Source organism: Mauremys reevesii, linkage group 8, assembly GCF_016161935.1.
Source record: "Mauremys reevesii isolate NIE-2019 linkage group 8, ASM1616193v1, whole genome shotgun sequence".
NCBI lineage: Eukaryota > Metazoa > Chordata > Testudines > Geoemydidae > Mauremys > Mauremys reevesii.
In genome coordinates this window covers 12,142,627-12,157,203 of record NC_052630.1, presented here as the reverse complement: position 1 = coordinate 12,157,203, position 14,577 = coordinate 12,142,627, and the positions used below count along the sequence as shown (strand labels likewise).

The window sequence follows — 14,577 nt, the reverse complement described above, 5'->3', positions numbered from 1 at the left end:
TTCACCCAGGGACCCTATTCAAAGTGCATAGATCCATTTCTTACATCTATTCCCTTCTTAACAGTATAGCTCAATCCTGTAGTTCACTGGCCATCTATTGCCATATTCGACAAGTGACTGCTGCTTAATTCAGTAGCTCTGTATTCCAGTCTTTAAGGCAGCTTTCCAGGGGTTCTCTATGCTGTAGTGAGGAGCATTCTTCACTAATGCATTTGGATGCCAGACTTGAATGGGCATTAGGCAAATTGCTGTACGGAGCAGAGTGACAAAAATGCGATCACATCCTTACCTCCTACCAGCAGAGAAACTCAGGAGAGAAATTTTGCCATCCTTAAAGTTTTGTGAAGTAGGGACTCAGTGCTGTTTTACATTCTTTAACCCTCCCCCACACCCCTCATACTTTTCTGTCATTAGGGTAAGTATTTGCTAGTGTGACTGGGTTAACATGATGCGTGGATATTCAGAGATAACAGTGATTTGGTACGGTGATGAGTTTCCTGAACAGTAAGTGTAACATTCAATTTCTTTTGTTACAGATGGAAGAGAAACGTCGAAAGTATTCAATCAGCAGTGATAACTCAGACACCACTGACAGTAAGACCTTTAATTCAAGGCTTTGAACAAGATAACTGAGCGATTCACCTCCAGCAGGGAAAGCATTTGAATAATTACTTTGCAAGGAGTTGGGAAAGCTGCATTTACTGGGTAGTCTCAGTACAATAAATTGTGCACTGGGATCCATTTTCAAAAATACATTACTGATGTACGACGAGTTGGTATCAATTTAAATGTCTGGCTGTGGGCGTCTCTTATCTGATAAAAGTGTCCTCCTCCGGGTGGGAAGGAGAGAGACAGCGCTACAAAGCAGCGTTGATTGCAGAACTTCAAATAAAACAAAGCCCTTATTAGACAGGACACTGCAGACTGTCTTCTCACCTTTATTACACTCAGTGTGCATTTAGCTTCAGATGGAATCATGTTGATGGAAAGTAAAGTTCCTATTGGGAAACTATGTATTGAGCACTCCCTGTGGTCTCTGTGAAAATGGAACCCCTTGATTTCCCATCATGAGAGGCGGATTAGATTGGGGAAAAGGCATTAAGGCCTCAATTCAGCAAGGCATGTAAGATTATACTTAATTATAAGCATGTTTCACTTCATTCCCTATTCAGCAACTCATTAAAGCATGCGCTTAAGTATAAGCATGCGAGTAAGTGCTTTGCTGAACTGGGGCCTTAGGGTACAGCCTTGTGAATTGCAGAATGCCCTTCACTCCTACTGGCTTCAGTGCCATTGCCCGCTGCTGGAGAACTGTAGTGTCCCAGAGACTCCATTGTAACCCTCAGCTGGTCTCTACAGATTTCTGTTGGTTTCAGACACAAGAACAAATAAGTAGGCCTGTGATTTATTGAGAGCGAGGCACCTTGCAGGATCAGGCTGTTCGAATGTTGAAGACGGGGAGACTCTCAGCCACTGACGTTACAGTCATGGCCTGATGGTTCTTTTTTGAGCAGGATTTTGTCCTTATAATGCGGGTTAGATGAGATAGATGGTGGTTGCAGTTCCCACAGCTGTAGCCAGAGTAAGTGCCCTCCCTGACCATGGTGGGAATCCCAGGAGGCAGCACCAGTGGGTGAGATTGCAATATTCAAAGGAATAATTAGGGCTATACACCACGGTGGCAGTAGGGTCCCTCTTTTTATCGTCAATATTTTGTATTGACACTGGGGGTTACTATACAATGAGCTTACTAAACCCAGTAGCGTTAACTAGCTTCCAGGGGCTTCTTGGGGTAAGGCATATATTTAATCATGGTATTAAACAACACGGACTTATCTCTATTGGACTTTGGCATTTATGCAGCAGGTAATATCTCAACTGTTGACAAATGCTCTTCTGCAGCGTAATTGTAAACAAAACTATGACCTTTTTTATGCCTTTGCCAGAAAGAGATGGTAGCCTGGTGTATTATCTTCGTTCACATGGTTTTAATACCACATTGTAGTTTGCTTTGAGGCAGGTAAAGTGGGAATTATTGATTTGATCTCTTAGTGCAAACTCTGGGCCTAATCTTGTAACTCCTACTCATTGAGTAAGGTCTACCGGTATGAGTAATGACTGCTAATGTCTCTTTTCTTGTGTCCTAAAAATCAACAATCTGAGATTTAGCCAGTCATGTGGGGGAGTTGACTTCAAAGCCAGGGTTCCCCGCCAAGGATGCCCTGGGAAGAGACAGCAGGGGCACCCGCTGATAGCAGCTGCCACAGGGAGGTATGTAGGTGAAGGCTTCCCTGAGACAGGATAGTGAGAATTTGCAAGTGCCAAGGACAAAAATTTGCTATTGATACAGCTTGTATTTTATTACATTCTTAACAAGTGACATATTATTCTGTGGAGATATAGGACAGATATTCCTTGAATTATTTAGCACAGCAGGGTGTTGCTTTCTCACTGTTCTTGCACACTTTGATGTAACTCTAGACCCTACAGGATACAAATGATTGTGACCTTTGAACTAAGGGCTAAATCGTTTGCTGGTGTAAATCAGCGTCGCTCCATTAACTTCACTGACTTACACTGAGGGATTGAATTGGCTGGTTGACACCAGCCTTATATCTTTAAGCTGTTTTGAAAGCTTTGTGTTAGGCCGTGTTTCTGCCACCTTCTTGCATGGTTTGATTTTGTTGATATACAACGTAGAGTTGTCCCTGCATGTGCCCATTCAGCCATTGGCTTAACCTGTCAACGGCATTTATTTCTTAGTAAACATAACTGACGGTTACCCTGGACCCAGATATAAAAGATGTATTTATAGTGGTACGTGGAGGGGTGCTGCTGTAGCTAAGATTGAATTGTCATTATTATTATTATTATTTTTATTATTATTATTATTTATTATTATGTTTAAATATTTGTGTTGTTATTTATTACCCAATATGGACAAGATTTATTATTACTTTTCTTATGCTTGGTGCTGCACAAGACTCAAAATAAAGAGAGTCCTTGAATACTAATGTAAAGACAGTTTTGCCACTGGAATGTGATGGGAATGTTGTGTTTATTTCCTCAATACAATGTGTAGTGTAACTTTTCACTTGGTGCAGCTGTGGGCTGGTGGAGTGCCTCTAGGCTTGAGCATTAAGTACAGACAGCAGTGGGGTGGGATAGCGCAGTGGTTTGAGCATTGGCCTGTTAAACCCAGCTTTGTACATTCAATCCTTGAGGGGGCCATTTAGGGATCTGGGGCAAACTCAGTACTTGGTCCTGCTAGTGAAGGCAGGGGACTGGACTCAATGACCTTTCAAGGTCCCTTCCAGTTCTATGCGATAGGTATATCTCCATATATTATTATTATTAAAAGATATGGGTTCTAATCCTGGCTCTTTCATGACAGGATTATCTGGACATCAGTTTTGTCAATACTTTCAGCCTTGGCAGCTGAAGTCTAAGTATGGATTTGGGTGTAACTTTAGGCACCCGTGTTTGAAAATTTTAGCCCTAAATTCTTATTTTGTCCCCTAAAAAATTGTCCGATTTCAGAGGTGCTGAGCCAAGATAGCTACAGTGTTCAGCCCTGCTGAAAATCAAGCCCCTCTTATTTAGATGCATAAATAGGTGTTTGAGTGTCTAACTTTAGGCTCCTGAGTTTCAAAATACTGGTCTGAACTGCTGTGTGCCTCTGTTTCCCTGTCTCAAAGGGGGAATAATAATGCTTACCCACCTTAGTAAAGCACTTTGGGATCTACAAATGAAAAGTGCTAGATAAGTATTATATTTTATCTCAGTGTCAGTCCAAATTCACTCCTACTTCACACAAACCTGATGCTCTTCTCAGTGTCAGCTATTGGCTTCAGAAATGCCAAATAATGGAACTGAGACTGGACTGACGGGAACTTAACCGCAGGTCATTTCTAGCTTCTTAATCTTGCTCTACTAGGTTTTTTTCGGTTTATTATTTTTGGTCTTTTGTGGTTTAAAGTGGACTTTGAGTTCTCATCAGCAGGAGATTGACAGCCCTGGAGATCTCTGAGTATCTGCAGAGCAGGGGCAGCACAGACAACAGCAGTGCTAGCTTCCCTCATGCCTCCCCACTCCCATGCCTCCTCCCTCTACCGGGGATCACTGGAGAGGTTGAGAAGGGAGTTCATTCACCATGGCCCATTCACTCTTTGGCCTCCCAGCTGAGGGTCCAGCAAGGGGGGTGGAGGGACTGTTGTGACAGTGAGTCTTGTGACCCAGATGACAAAAAAGCTGTGGTCAGTTTCTTCTGCAGATAACTCTTACCTTGTGTCTCATTTAAGGTCATATGACATCAGTGTCAAGATGCTCCAAAATTCCAAATACAAAATCCAGCTGGTCAAGACAGAAGGAGAAGAAGCCCTCTGAGGTTGGTTGCTTTTCTTGTTGCTAATCAGCCCGTGCTTCGGTAATTTTAGTGCTTGTCCAGGTGTAATGGAAACAAGCATCGCGAAGGCTAACAGTAGGCAGAGGTGCTAGAGCCACCTGTTCCTCTCAGAAGCCCCATGCCTCTGTCAGTATGCACTCAGCAACAGAGGCGCATTGTGCTCTTCCACCTCCCCATTGGCCCTCTGGAGCTGTCACTCTCCATGGATCTCTCCCTGCGCACGTCTATTGAGAAACTTTCATAATGGCATGGAGTTATGGGGTGGGTCATGGGTAGTTGGGAGGTAGCAGGATGGAGAAGGAGCTGGATAGGACCCTGTATATTACTTCCCTCAGGGACCCATAAAAGTAGAGCTGGCCTTGAGTGTATCAGCCAGAAAGCTATCCTGATAATGGCCTGCAAGCATCTCCAGTGCGTCATGAGCCTGCTCTGCTGGGAAAGTCTCCCCCTGACTTCACTGTGAGTGGGATTGGGTTTTATTACAGTATTTGAATTTGCCTGATGGCTGAGGATTCCCAGTGATCAGCTGCCTGGCCAGTTAGCCTGATCCTTTGCAAAAAGAGGCATATCTTGCAGAGGGAGGCATATCCATCAAGTATTTATAGTCCTATCATATAATTAGCTGCCCCTGAAGACCGTAGAATTTGATGGAGTAAAGTTTGAATTAATTGGTCACATGGGTCATATATATTAGAAGTCTCTGAGGTCAGAGGGAGGTATCCTCAGTTTAACATGGTGACTCCTCTCTTCTGGATAATTAGGGTGTACTGGGGACTGTTAAATAGGAGCCAATACAGTATTTAACCCGGAGGGGGAAATAAAGTTTCATTATTTTCCTTTTAGTTCCGCTGCGGGGCACCCGTGCATTAGGCTGAGGCGGTTGGCATATGGCCTTTTGCCGTGGCAGCCCCTTGCTCTACTAGCAGGGGATAAAAGGCACTGTCCACGTTGGGGCTGAAATGGTGCTAGCTGTATCACTTGCTGCTGGCAGGCTTTCAGCACAGTTTCTCTGAGCTGGTTGGAGAGGAGCTAGGTTGTTTTTTTTTTTTTTTCTGAGAACCATGCTGTGATTGTGTTATAATACCATCCTGTAGCATGGAGTGAAGCTGTGTCATGTTTTGCCTAGCATGGGCCTCAGACATAATTCCCATGGGCATGGAAACTATACTAGCAACAGCTGTGTTGTAGCAACAGCAGTGTTTAAAGCTAGTCATTGCTATCTTGGTTTCCTCTGTAGTGTGAACAGCACTTAAAAGCGGTACCAGTCTCCCTCTCCTTTGGACACAGGTCCAGATCCAGAGTTGAGTCGGAGTCTAGAGGGAGTCTACGTTCGTGTGACTGACACCGTCTTGCAATTTCCCCCTTGTATATGCTACTCCAACTTAGACTCTCTCGAGATTCCTTTAGACCTGCTTAAGTACCATGTGTCTTACAGCCTCCAGCCTTCCGCACCATCTCTAAATTTAACCCAGTGAGTGCTTGACCCTCCGTAACATCCTCAATTTGCATCAGGCTGGTAGATATTTGGGGGTGGTTCTCAAGGTCCTTCATTCACTCCCCAGACCAGATGCACTGGCCCCACCTCACCAGGACAGATCTAAACAAATCAGTTGACATAAGTCTCTATAGCCTGAGTGCTTTAGGCCCTGGCTATCTGAGAGACAGGCTGTCTCCCCAAGAGTTGCTATGGCCCTTGAGATCAGTGCAAGGACCCTTCAGATAATCCTAGATTTAAACATCTGGGGGCTGCTGGCAGGGCAGTCTGAGAGGAGGGCTCTTCTCTCTGTGATTCATGTTCCTGACAGTGCCTGAGTTTGTTGCTCTTTTAAAGCCATTGCAAGACATATCTCAACTCTCTTAGGCTTTCTTGGCTGGCAGAGCAGGCTGGTAAAATAGGTTTTCTGTTCTGTATGTGGCCCTTGAAAGATAGGTGACTGGGGACAAAAAAAACCCCCAAAAAGCCACCAAACAAACCAAAAACAAAAATGAATCAAAAAAGAGGAAACTTGCAGCATTGCCTCCTCTGTGGGCACAGTGGCCGCATCCTGTAGAGTAGCTGCTTCTGCCTATGTGTGACACATTTTAAAAGGCATCAGATTAGATAGTTGTGAATTTCCAGCTTCTAGAAGGTCTAAGATCCACAGTCAACATTGGAACCCACTACCATAGCAATCATTGAAATCACTCATCACAAACCAAAGGGGAAACACTTGGCCTTTTAGCATGACACTGCAAGGCTGGAAAGCTGTATCCAAATACAGTTCCCTTCTGAAGTGGCACGTGTCAGGAATTTGCCCTTTCGACTAGTAGGAAAGACACATTTATTGTTGCTGCTCTTTAATATAAGTTGAAAAGGCTACATTTAGTGGCCAGCTAGAAAGAATATGGTTATTCATGCTGAGCAGTAAGGAAAATAAACCAGTGTTTATCCAGTTACAAATGAATTAACTGGAGCTGGGCCTGAACCAGAACCCCAGGTTCAAGCACCCCTGAGCTCTGAGGAAGTTCATAGCAGCTGGAATCAAACCCAGCTCTGAGCACCACTGCACATTGGGAAAATTCAGATCTGGACCCATATCCAACTCTGCAGCTCAGGCTCATCGGTTAATTCAGATGTATTGTGGCAGCTTTTGTCCCAAAAGATCCCATGCTGCTTCATGAACTGCCATACACAGGGGTCCGTTCTCAAACCAGGGAAATGTAGTCGGCTCTGGACTGGAGCAATGTTTAACAGTGCTTTGCAGCACTACCCAACTATTCAGACAGAAAGTGAAGAAAGATGTCATCTCTAAACTGAAACTGCAGGGGGGATTTTGGGAGGCAGAGTGTAAGCACCCAAGTTGGAAGTTGGCCACTTGACGCTTGAGCTAACAACCCATTTTTTACAAAAAGTGTCTGGGGAACTTTAACAGCCATTAGTGGTGAAGATCTCAGCTATACATTTCTCATCCAGCATCTCCGCTAGCCCAGTCCACACCCTCCTGGGGCACTGATTCTATATGGATTCTGACCCAGCATTAATCTGAATAGCTTGGCAGATCTATCATGATCTCAGTGCAGGGTAGTATTTGTGGAGGTCTGTGTGCTGAGTGTTTGTTTCCAGGATATTAGGCACAGCCATCGTATGATCTAGTACAATACATGCCCTGTGTATGTGAGGGGTTTGGAAATGTAAAAAAAAACCAACTCAAAACCATCTCACACAGTGCACTGAGGTGCTGTATTCTCTAAGACAGCGTTAAATGTAGGAGAGGTTTTCAGGGAAAGGGAAGCACGAAAGGGAGATAGCAAAAGTGTGATGAGGCTGCAGACCCCCCACTCCTGAGCAGTCCAGTCCATTGTGGGGAGGCAGGTGTAGCCATTTCCTAATCCAATCCCAGATCTAGATTTAGTAAATGGCCCTTACCTTTATAATGAGCTGAACCAAAACCTCAGTCACTGACAACCCTGAACTATGGTGTTTGCAATCTGGCCGTGGATAGTTTGAGCCATCTCTTGCTGTTAACCTTTATGGCTTTTGGGGGACCCCTGCTGTTGAGCAAACTACTGTGAAGAGATCCTGGAAACCAGTGATTTCATGTACCTGGCTAATCTCAAGCCTCTTTCAACATCCCTCTGGAAGCTGTGTTCCTGCTTTGCTGTGACTAGGTTGGGGGCTGAGGTGCCATCTGCATTCCCTATGACAACAAAGGCATTAGTGTTGCATAGTTATTAGCTAGGTCAGGGTGATGTTTATTATGAAAGACTCTGTGACAAGGGATTAGCCATACACATCATAAACCCAACGCAAGGCAACTGGAAAAACAAGCTTCTTAGCATGGAAAAGTACTGAGCTGTTTGTAAACATCCCGTGGTGCAGGCTATTGCCAGGGAGCACACTCGTATTTATCAGTGCACATTGCAGAGTCCTAACAGGGCTCTTCTTTGACGCGATACAGACCCTGGGCCTGATTCTCCAGCCCCCTGCACCTTGTATAGCCATTTACACAAGGGCAAAGGTAAGAGCCACCCTCCTCAGCAGAGCAGCTCAGCAGCCACTCCCAGTGAACTGAAGTAGCCCTGCACTCTGGTAAGGGTAAGATTGAGCAGATCCATGGGGCAGCCCCTCCCTTGGCCAGCTTATGTCCCTCCCACTGCTTGCTGCTATGTGTGAGCTGCTGTGTAAGCTGGATTTCATGCTGTGGGTGAGCACCCCACCCATGTCCAGCCCTTGCGCTTAGACAGCAGAGGCACATCGGTTCATCTGTCTGCAGAACCCTGCATTCACAGTGTCATTAGCATCCTCTTGCCATGCTCTGTTAAGATTTTTATTACCTTGATTAGAGCTTGGACTTCCTTGAACCCAACACCAGCTTGAGTTAAAGCCAAGTCCTGAGTATGATTTGTGGGTCCCCAAGCCAGCAGAGGGCCCCCAAAAGCTGGGGCCCACTAGAGAATGTGGAGATTTATCCCTCTGCTCTTGCTGCTGCAGGAACTGGGTGTGCAGGGGATGCCTATTGAATGTAGTAGAAAGTTCTCTCTCACTCTGGAGTGGGAGCTGAAATGGGCCTGGACCACTTGTCTTCAAGCAGCTGCATTTGCTATCTGTGCGTGAAGCCTTATCCCGTGTTGCCTTCCGCTGATGGGTCTGTGGGCCGGTGTGAGGTGAGTTGAGTTACTGGGAATGCCATGGTGTCAGAGAGGCGGCTACGAAACCTACCCAGCCAAGCAAGCATGGTCATATTTGCTGAGCCTCGTTAGGAACCGCAGAGGCCTCACTGAGAAGTTTGTAAATTGAATCCAACGTCTTTGTCAATCTTCCCAAACCAGTGTGGTTACAACAAATTAATGCCATTGTCTTTTGATTTGCTGAGAAGGGCGAAACAAAGATGCCTCCTGTTCCCACTTTAATTTCTGTTGTTCAATGAACCACTGGCATCCAACAGTTTGAAAAGAAATGAGGCTAGATTAAGGGATACCAGATTGGCTTCCAGACGAACAGATTAAGTCTCTTTTTTTACCAACAGACAGATAATATTAGTGCTTACAGATACACAACAGGCATTGCTACCTTTCTTAGCGCTGCTGCTGCTGAATATTGCCGCCTCATCTCAATTCGGAGTGAGCTAGAAAAATGTGACATAATGCAATCGGATAAGAAGGGCGCTGGCTAGAACAGTGAAGGCAGAAGTGAAGCTGAAATGGACAAGTAAGGGCATTAACTGTCTGGGTGCCGGCTGGATGCTGATGCAAGGAGAACGTGTACAATGGAGAAGTGTCCTTAGAGTTTTCGTTGCTGAAATCACAACATTGTTTTCTCTTTTTCCAAAAGCATTTGTGAATTATGTGCTTGTGAAAGTGAGGAGCTAATAGCACTGGCTAGAGCCCAGTATAAAATCCTGCAAAACACAATAGGTCAGACTGGATGACTTAACTGGTCATGTTTTGTTTTACTGTGTATGAAAACCTCCCTGATGCAACTCCGTCAGTCCCTTCCTGTGATGCCCTCGCTAGCCTGTTCCTTGGTTCTCACACGCCATCGTGACATGCTGCAACCATGTTTTTTCATCCTGAGCTCCCCATTTATTTCTGCTGATGGACTTCATCCCTCACCTGCAATATGCTGCTTTTCCAGGGCTGAGCCCCCCCCAGCTCTGCCAGTGTGCCTCAGTTCTAACCTACAACACACTGTTACATGACCTCATGTATCTGCCCAGGGATGGATTGGGAAGCACTTATACACACATGCATACCTGCCTGCCCTCAAGTGAGACAAATCAGACTTCCAAAGGATGACGTATTTGTCACTAAATTAGAAGAAGATTGTCAGTAATTTGGGAAGCCATTGCTCTCGGTGCATTGGCTGTTGCTGTGTCCTATGTAACATCAGTCAAGACCGCAGACAGAACAGAATGTTGTACCTAACACCCAAAAGAAAACCTGATAGATTAGTTTCCAGAACCAAAAAGCATCCCCCTGTCCTTCATGCTGTGAACCATTGCTCCACAACCACAGAAGAAATTATGGCCATCATTCATAGTGAGGTACATACAGCCAAATGGAATATGTGAACTGTAGAGAAACTGCACGGTAAATCTTTGTTACTGTGGTGGATAGAAAGACATCAGTGAAAAGTTCCAAATTATTAGGTCTACAAAAGGGAAGAGAGTCAAATGTGAGATTTCAAAAGTAGATAATAGCCCTTACATTTCCACCTGTACTATACCCTGTCTCACTAGCTGCAGTATTATGGTTTGTTGCATGCACTTGATTTTGAATGATGGTTATAATTTCCCTTGTGTTTCCTGGCAGTGCTTTGCAGCACAAAGGATGTTGGAGTGGCTTTGATGTATTTTTGCTAAAACTTTTTATGACAAAAAAAGTTTCTCTTTATAAACCAGGTATGAGTGTTGGGCGCTATTGCTTTCTGCTGTGAGTTCTGGACCAGTGGCTTACCGTATCCTAAAGATTTCTCTTAGGGATCATCATTCTGCCCTTGGTTATGGGAACTGAAGGCAGTGGGGTCACATGATGTAACTGAAAGGGGAGGATTTGGAATACAATCCCCACTCAAGCAAAACTCCTGTTGAGCAGGACTTCAGAATTTGGCCTGGTGGGAGTCACTTCGTGTTTTATTGAGCAAATTGCATGTTTCTTGTGTGTTCTGCTCTCACCCTGGCTGATTTATGGACAGGACATTTGTCACAAAGCTGGATCTCTGCATTAGAATGAGAGCTGGCAAAGAAAGGAAACGATAAATGTATTTCAACGTGAGCCCAATCCTGAACCCAATGGAAGTCTTGCCATTGACTACAGCAGGTGCAGGATCATTCCCATAGGCATTAGACACAGATTATTACTTGGAGAGGCACATTGAAATCCAAGCGTTTGCAGAGTTTGTTGAAAGTGATTCCCAAATGCTGCGAATCCATATGCTGATATTGGTGGTTCAGGTGACTGGAATTCCAGGATCTCTTTCTGTACTAGAGGGCCCAGTCCTGTGAGATCCTGAGAACTTCCTATGAGGTCACTCAGTGCATAGTTTTTACAGAAAGGCTCTCAGAATGTGGCCCATAGCGCTGCATCTCCATATAACTGTGCGTTTTACTTCCCCATGGACTTCAGGCTGCTACAATCCTAATGGGGTACAAGTCTCTTTCTAAGAGACTAGAGCTGGGGAAAGAAGTGCTCTATTTGCACTTGCTGATTACCAGTAACAGTGGGGAAAAACAGATATCACATACCTTTGGGGCTATTAAATAATAAACATCGTAGGATGGCAGACATTAGAGATGGAAAAGACCTACTGATATTGTGCATCCTTCTAGGATGTGTTTGATTAGACACGCTCTGGTCTCACACAGCACAGCATAAGGCAGTGTGCATTCACACAGCGCAGAGTTCTTACAAAATAGTCCCTGGAATCACTGTCGTTTTAAAAGCTAATTAAAACCCGTGCCAGACGTGTGTTTCTTTAGTTTAGATTTAAAGACCAAAACAGATTCAGCCCCTTGGATTTCAGCCAGAAACTGATTTCATGCAAGTGGAGACTAGTTAATAAAAGGATCTGGATCCAATATTTTAAATTGATATTTGGGACTAAGCAGATAATTGGCAGCTTCAGCCCTACCATGCAGTTGTTTTAAAAGCATGGTCTTTGACTAAGAATTTAAAGCAGGAGCTGAATGTGAGCGAGACTGGCTAGGCCACTCGATTAAAGAGTTTTGTAAGTGAGAAAAGATCCTTGAAATCGATACAGAAATTTTGCAGAAAGCTAGTGAAGAGACTTGAAAATGAGGCTGCTAGGCAGAGAAAAATGTGAAGTGGTAAGAAATGGAGCAGAAGTGTTTTGTACTAACTGAACCCTATGAAAGGCAGCACGTTCTGGGAATCCTACAAGTATTGAATCGGACCAGTCAAGTGTAGATGTGACAAAACCATTGACCATCATCCCCAGGTCTTTCTTGTTTCTCTGTGTTTCAAAGGTGATAAAAGGAAGTCCCAGAGGCAGTGAGACAGTGGCTTGTCAAAGGATAATCAGAGGCCGGTGTGACACCAAAGAACTCTGTGTTTGAAATGGGTGTTGTAAGAGCTCAGTGGAACTTGCTTCCAGTGAACTCAGATGTAAAGAAACTCCATTTGTAGTGAAATGGAACAAAAGGCCCAGATCGTTACAATGCATCACAGTGCACACGCTGCAGTTCCGCTTGTAGTGAATCTGTGCTTACAGTAATAATTGTTTGCACCCATCACAGGCTGTCCAAGTGCTTTACCTGTATTGGTCCAGATTCTCAGCACGTGTTCCATTAACATCCACAGTTCTTTGCTGATCTATACCAGCTTAACATCTGGCACAGTGAACGCAGGCTATGACATAAGGAAGCATTGTTACCTCCTTATGACAGAGGAGGAAACCGAGGCACTGAGAGATTAAGTGACTCATCCTAAAATGCACTGGAAGCCTGTGGCAGAGTCAGGAATGGAACCTGAGGTCGCCTCGACCAGTCTAAACTACATTGGAGTGAAGTGAAAAAATATTTCCTTGTAAGAGGTGGTGTTAATTTGCTGAAGAGGAAGTGTTACTGGTACATGCTTGAGGGCTAAATCAGTAAGACAAATAGGCCTCAACCTAGCATCTCTAGCTGGAGGGGGTTGAGTTAACCTTAGCCCATCGGCCTACCTATGTTCAGGTTACTAACCAGCTAGGCCCTCTTGGCCTACAACCCTTTTCTGGAGTCGGCCTCTCGTCATCAGATGGGGAAGGGTCTCTCCTCTTGGGTCAAGGTCCTCACAAAGATTAAACCACGACCACCCTTCCTCGAAACAGCATATAATTCCCCTGATCTGGGGCTTCTGCTGCTACCTGGTGAAGTCCTTCCGTGAGGGCCAGGTTCTGCTGAGACTTGGCACTCATAGCTCCTTCCTTTTGGAGCCTCTGCCACCTAGGAGCACACTTCCTTGATTTCCTTTCCTGGTGAGTCCCCTCCCCTTAGGAGCCTTTGCTTTCTGTGTTCTGGGGGCCTGTTCCTCTCCTCAGGTGCCTCTGTTCTGTAGCCCCATCCCACTGCGAATAGCTTCCTTTTATTGTGTCTGGATGCTTCCCTGCCTACCTAATTGTCTCCCAGTTATTCAGTAAGTTAATTAGTCCCAGCAAACTTGAGTTGCCTCATTGACCCTTGTGAAGCCTGTCTGAGGTATGCTGAGCCTTCCTGACACCTTCAGAGGGCCAGCTACCCTCTGACAAGTGAGTTCCTCAAATAATAACACTTGTTATTTGTTTATGGTGCTAGGTGCTTTCCACATTCATAGACCCCAAGACTGGCCATCATGAATGGAATCAGTTTGGGCTGTGACAGGTTGAGGGCATAGCTGAGTATGAGAGATCTGGCTGAAAACCCTGGCCGTGCTAATAAAAAGTGGATCACAAAGACAACTTGCAGACACTAGAGAGAACAGGATTTGCAGTGGAGCCAGGAAGCACAGCACAAACTGAATGGGGCATGTGTGCTGCTGCTGCTACTCCTGAGTCCCTCCCATGGTAAGAACTGAACCTGTGAGAGTGTCCCTTCATATGAGAAGTCTGTGGCTGATAGTGTCCGATATTGTCAAAATATCTGGAAGAAGAGAACACGAGAAAGCGAATCTAATTATGCATCTCGTGATAAGTCATTTCAGTCTGTGATGCCATGATGAATTGGCCTGAAGTAATTTCCCATGTAGAGTTAAGTGGTATTGCAGTTATGATCAAACACCTTCCGTAAGTTCCTGGCAGGGCAACTGCAGGAGGCAGGATCCCTGACTCGATGGGTCAATAGTCTGGTCTGGTTTGACAAAGTCAGTATTCTTCCCTGGATAGAAGTTGTTAGGACTAGTCAGTAATTACACCTGATGGGCCAAATCCATCTGTGATGTGACTCCACTGATGTCAGTGCATTTCCACTGGGGATTCACCCAGCTCCTCATCTAACAGCTGAGAGAATGTTTTCAAGGAAATGCCCATTGAGCAGGTGCGGTAGCAGCTCCGGAACGCGATTGCTCTTGCTGTTCGCCCTTTTTAAATGGCTGGACAGAGACAAGAGTGGGGAGAGTCTGTGAGCATGTGTCTGCAGAGCTCTCTCTTTGCTCATCATTGTAGAGTGGTTAATTTTTTAGATGCTCATTCAAGCCAAGAAACTTCCCATGCATGCCAAATT

General features: G+C 45.0%; 1 protein-coding gene across 8 annotated transcripts in view; it reads left to right on the top strand.

Annotated features, from left to right (window-relative positions):
- JADE2 (jade family PHD finger 2) overlaps positions 1-14,577 on the top strand; it is a 213,666-nt gene that overhangs the window by 86,261 nt on the left and 112,828 nt on the right. For all 8 annotated transcript variants that reach the window (XM_039483417.1, XM_039483419.1, XM_039483418.1 and 5 more), the window contains 2 exons: positions 537-594; positions 4,302-4,387. In XM_039483417.1, coding sequence (XP_039339351.1) covers positions 537-594; positions 4,302-4,387 — 144 coding nt within the window. The remainder of the gene's footprint in view (positions 1-536; positions 595-4,301; positions 4,388-14,577) is intronic.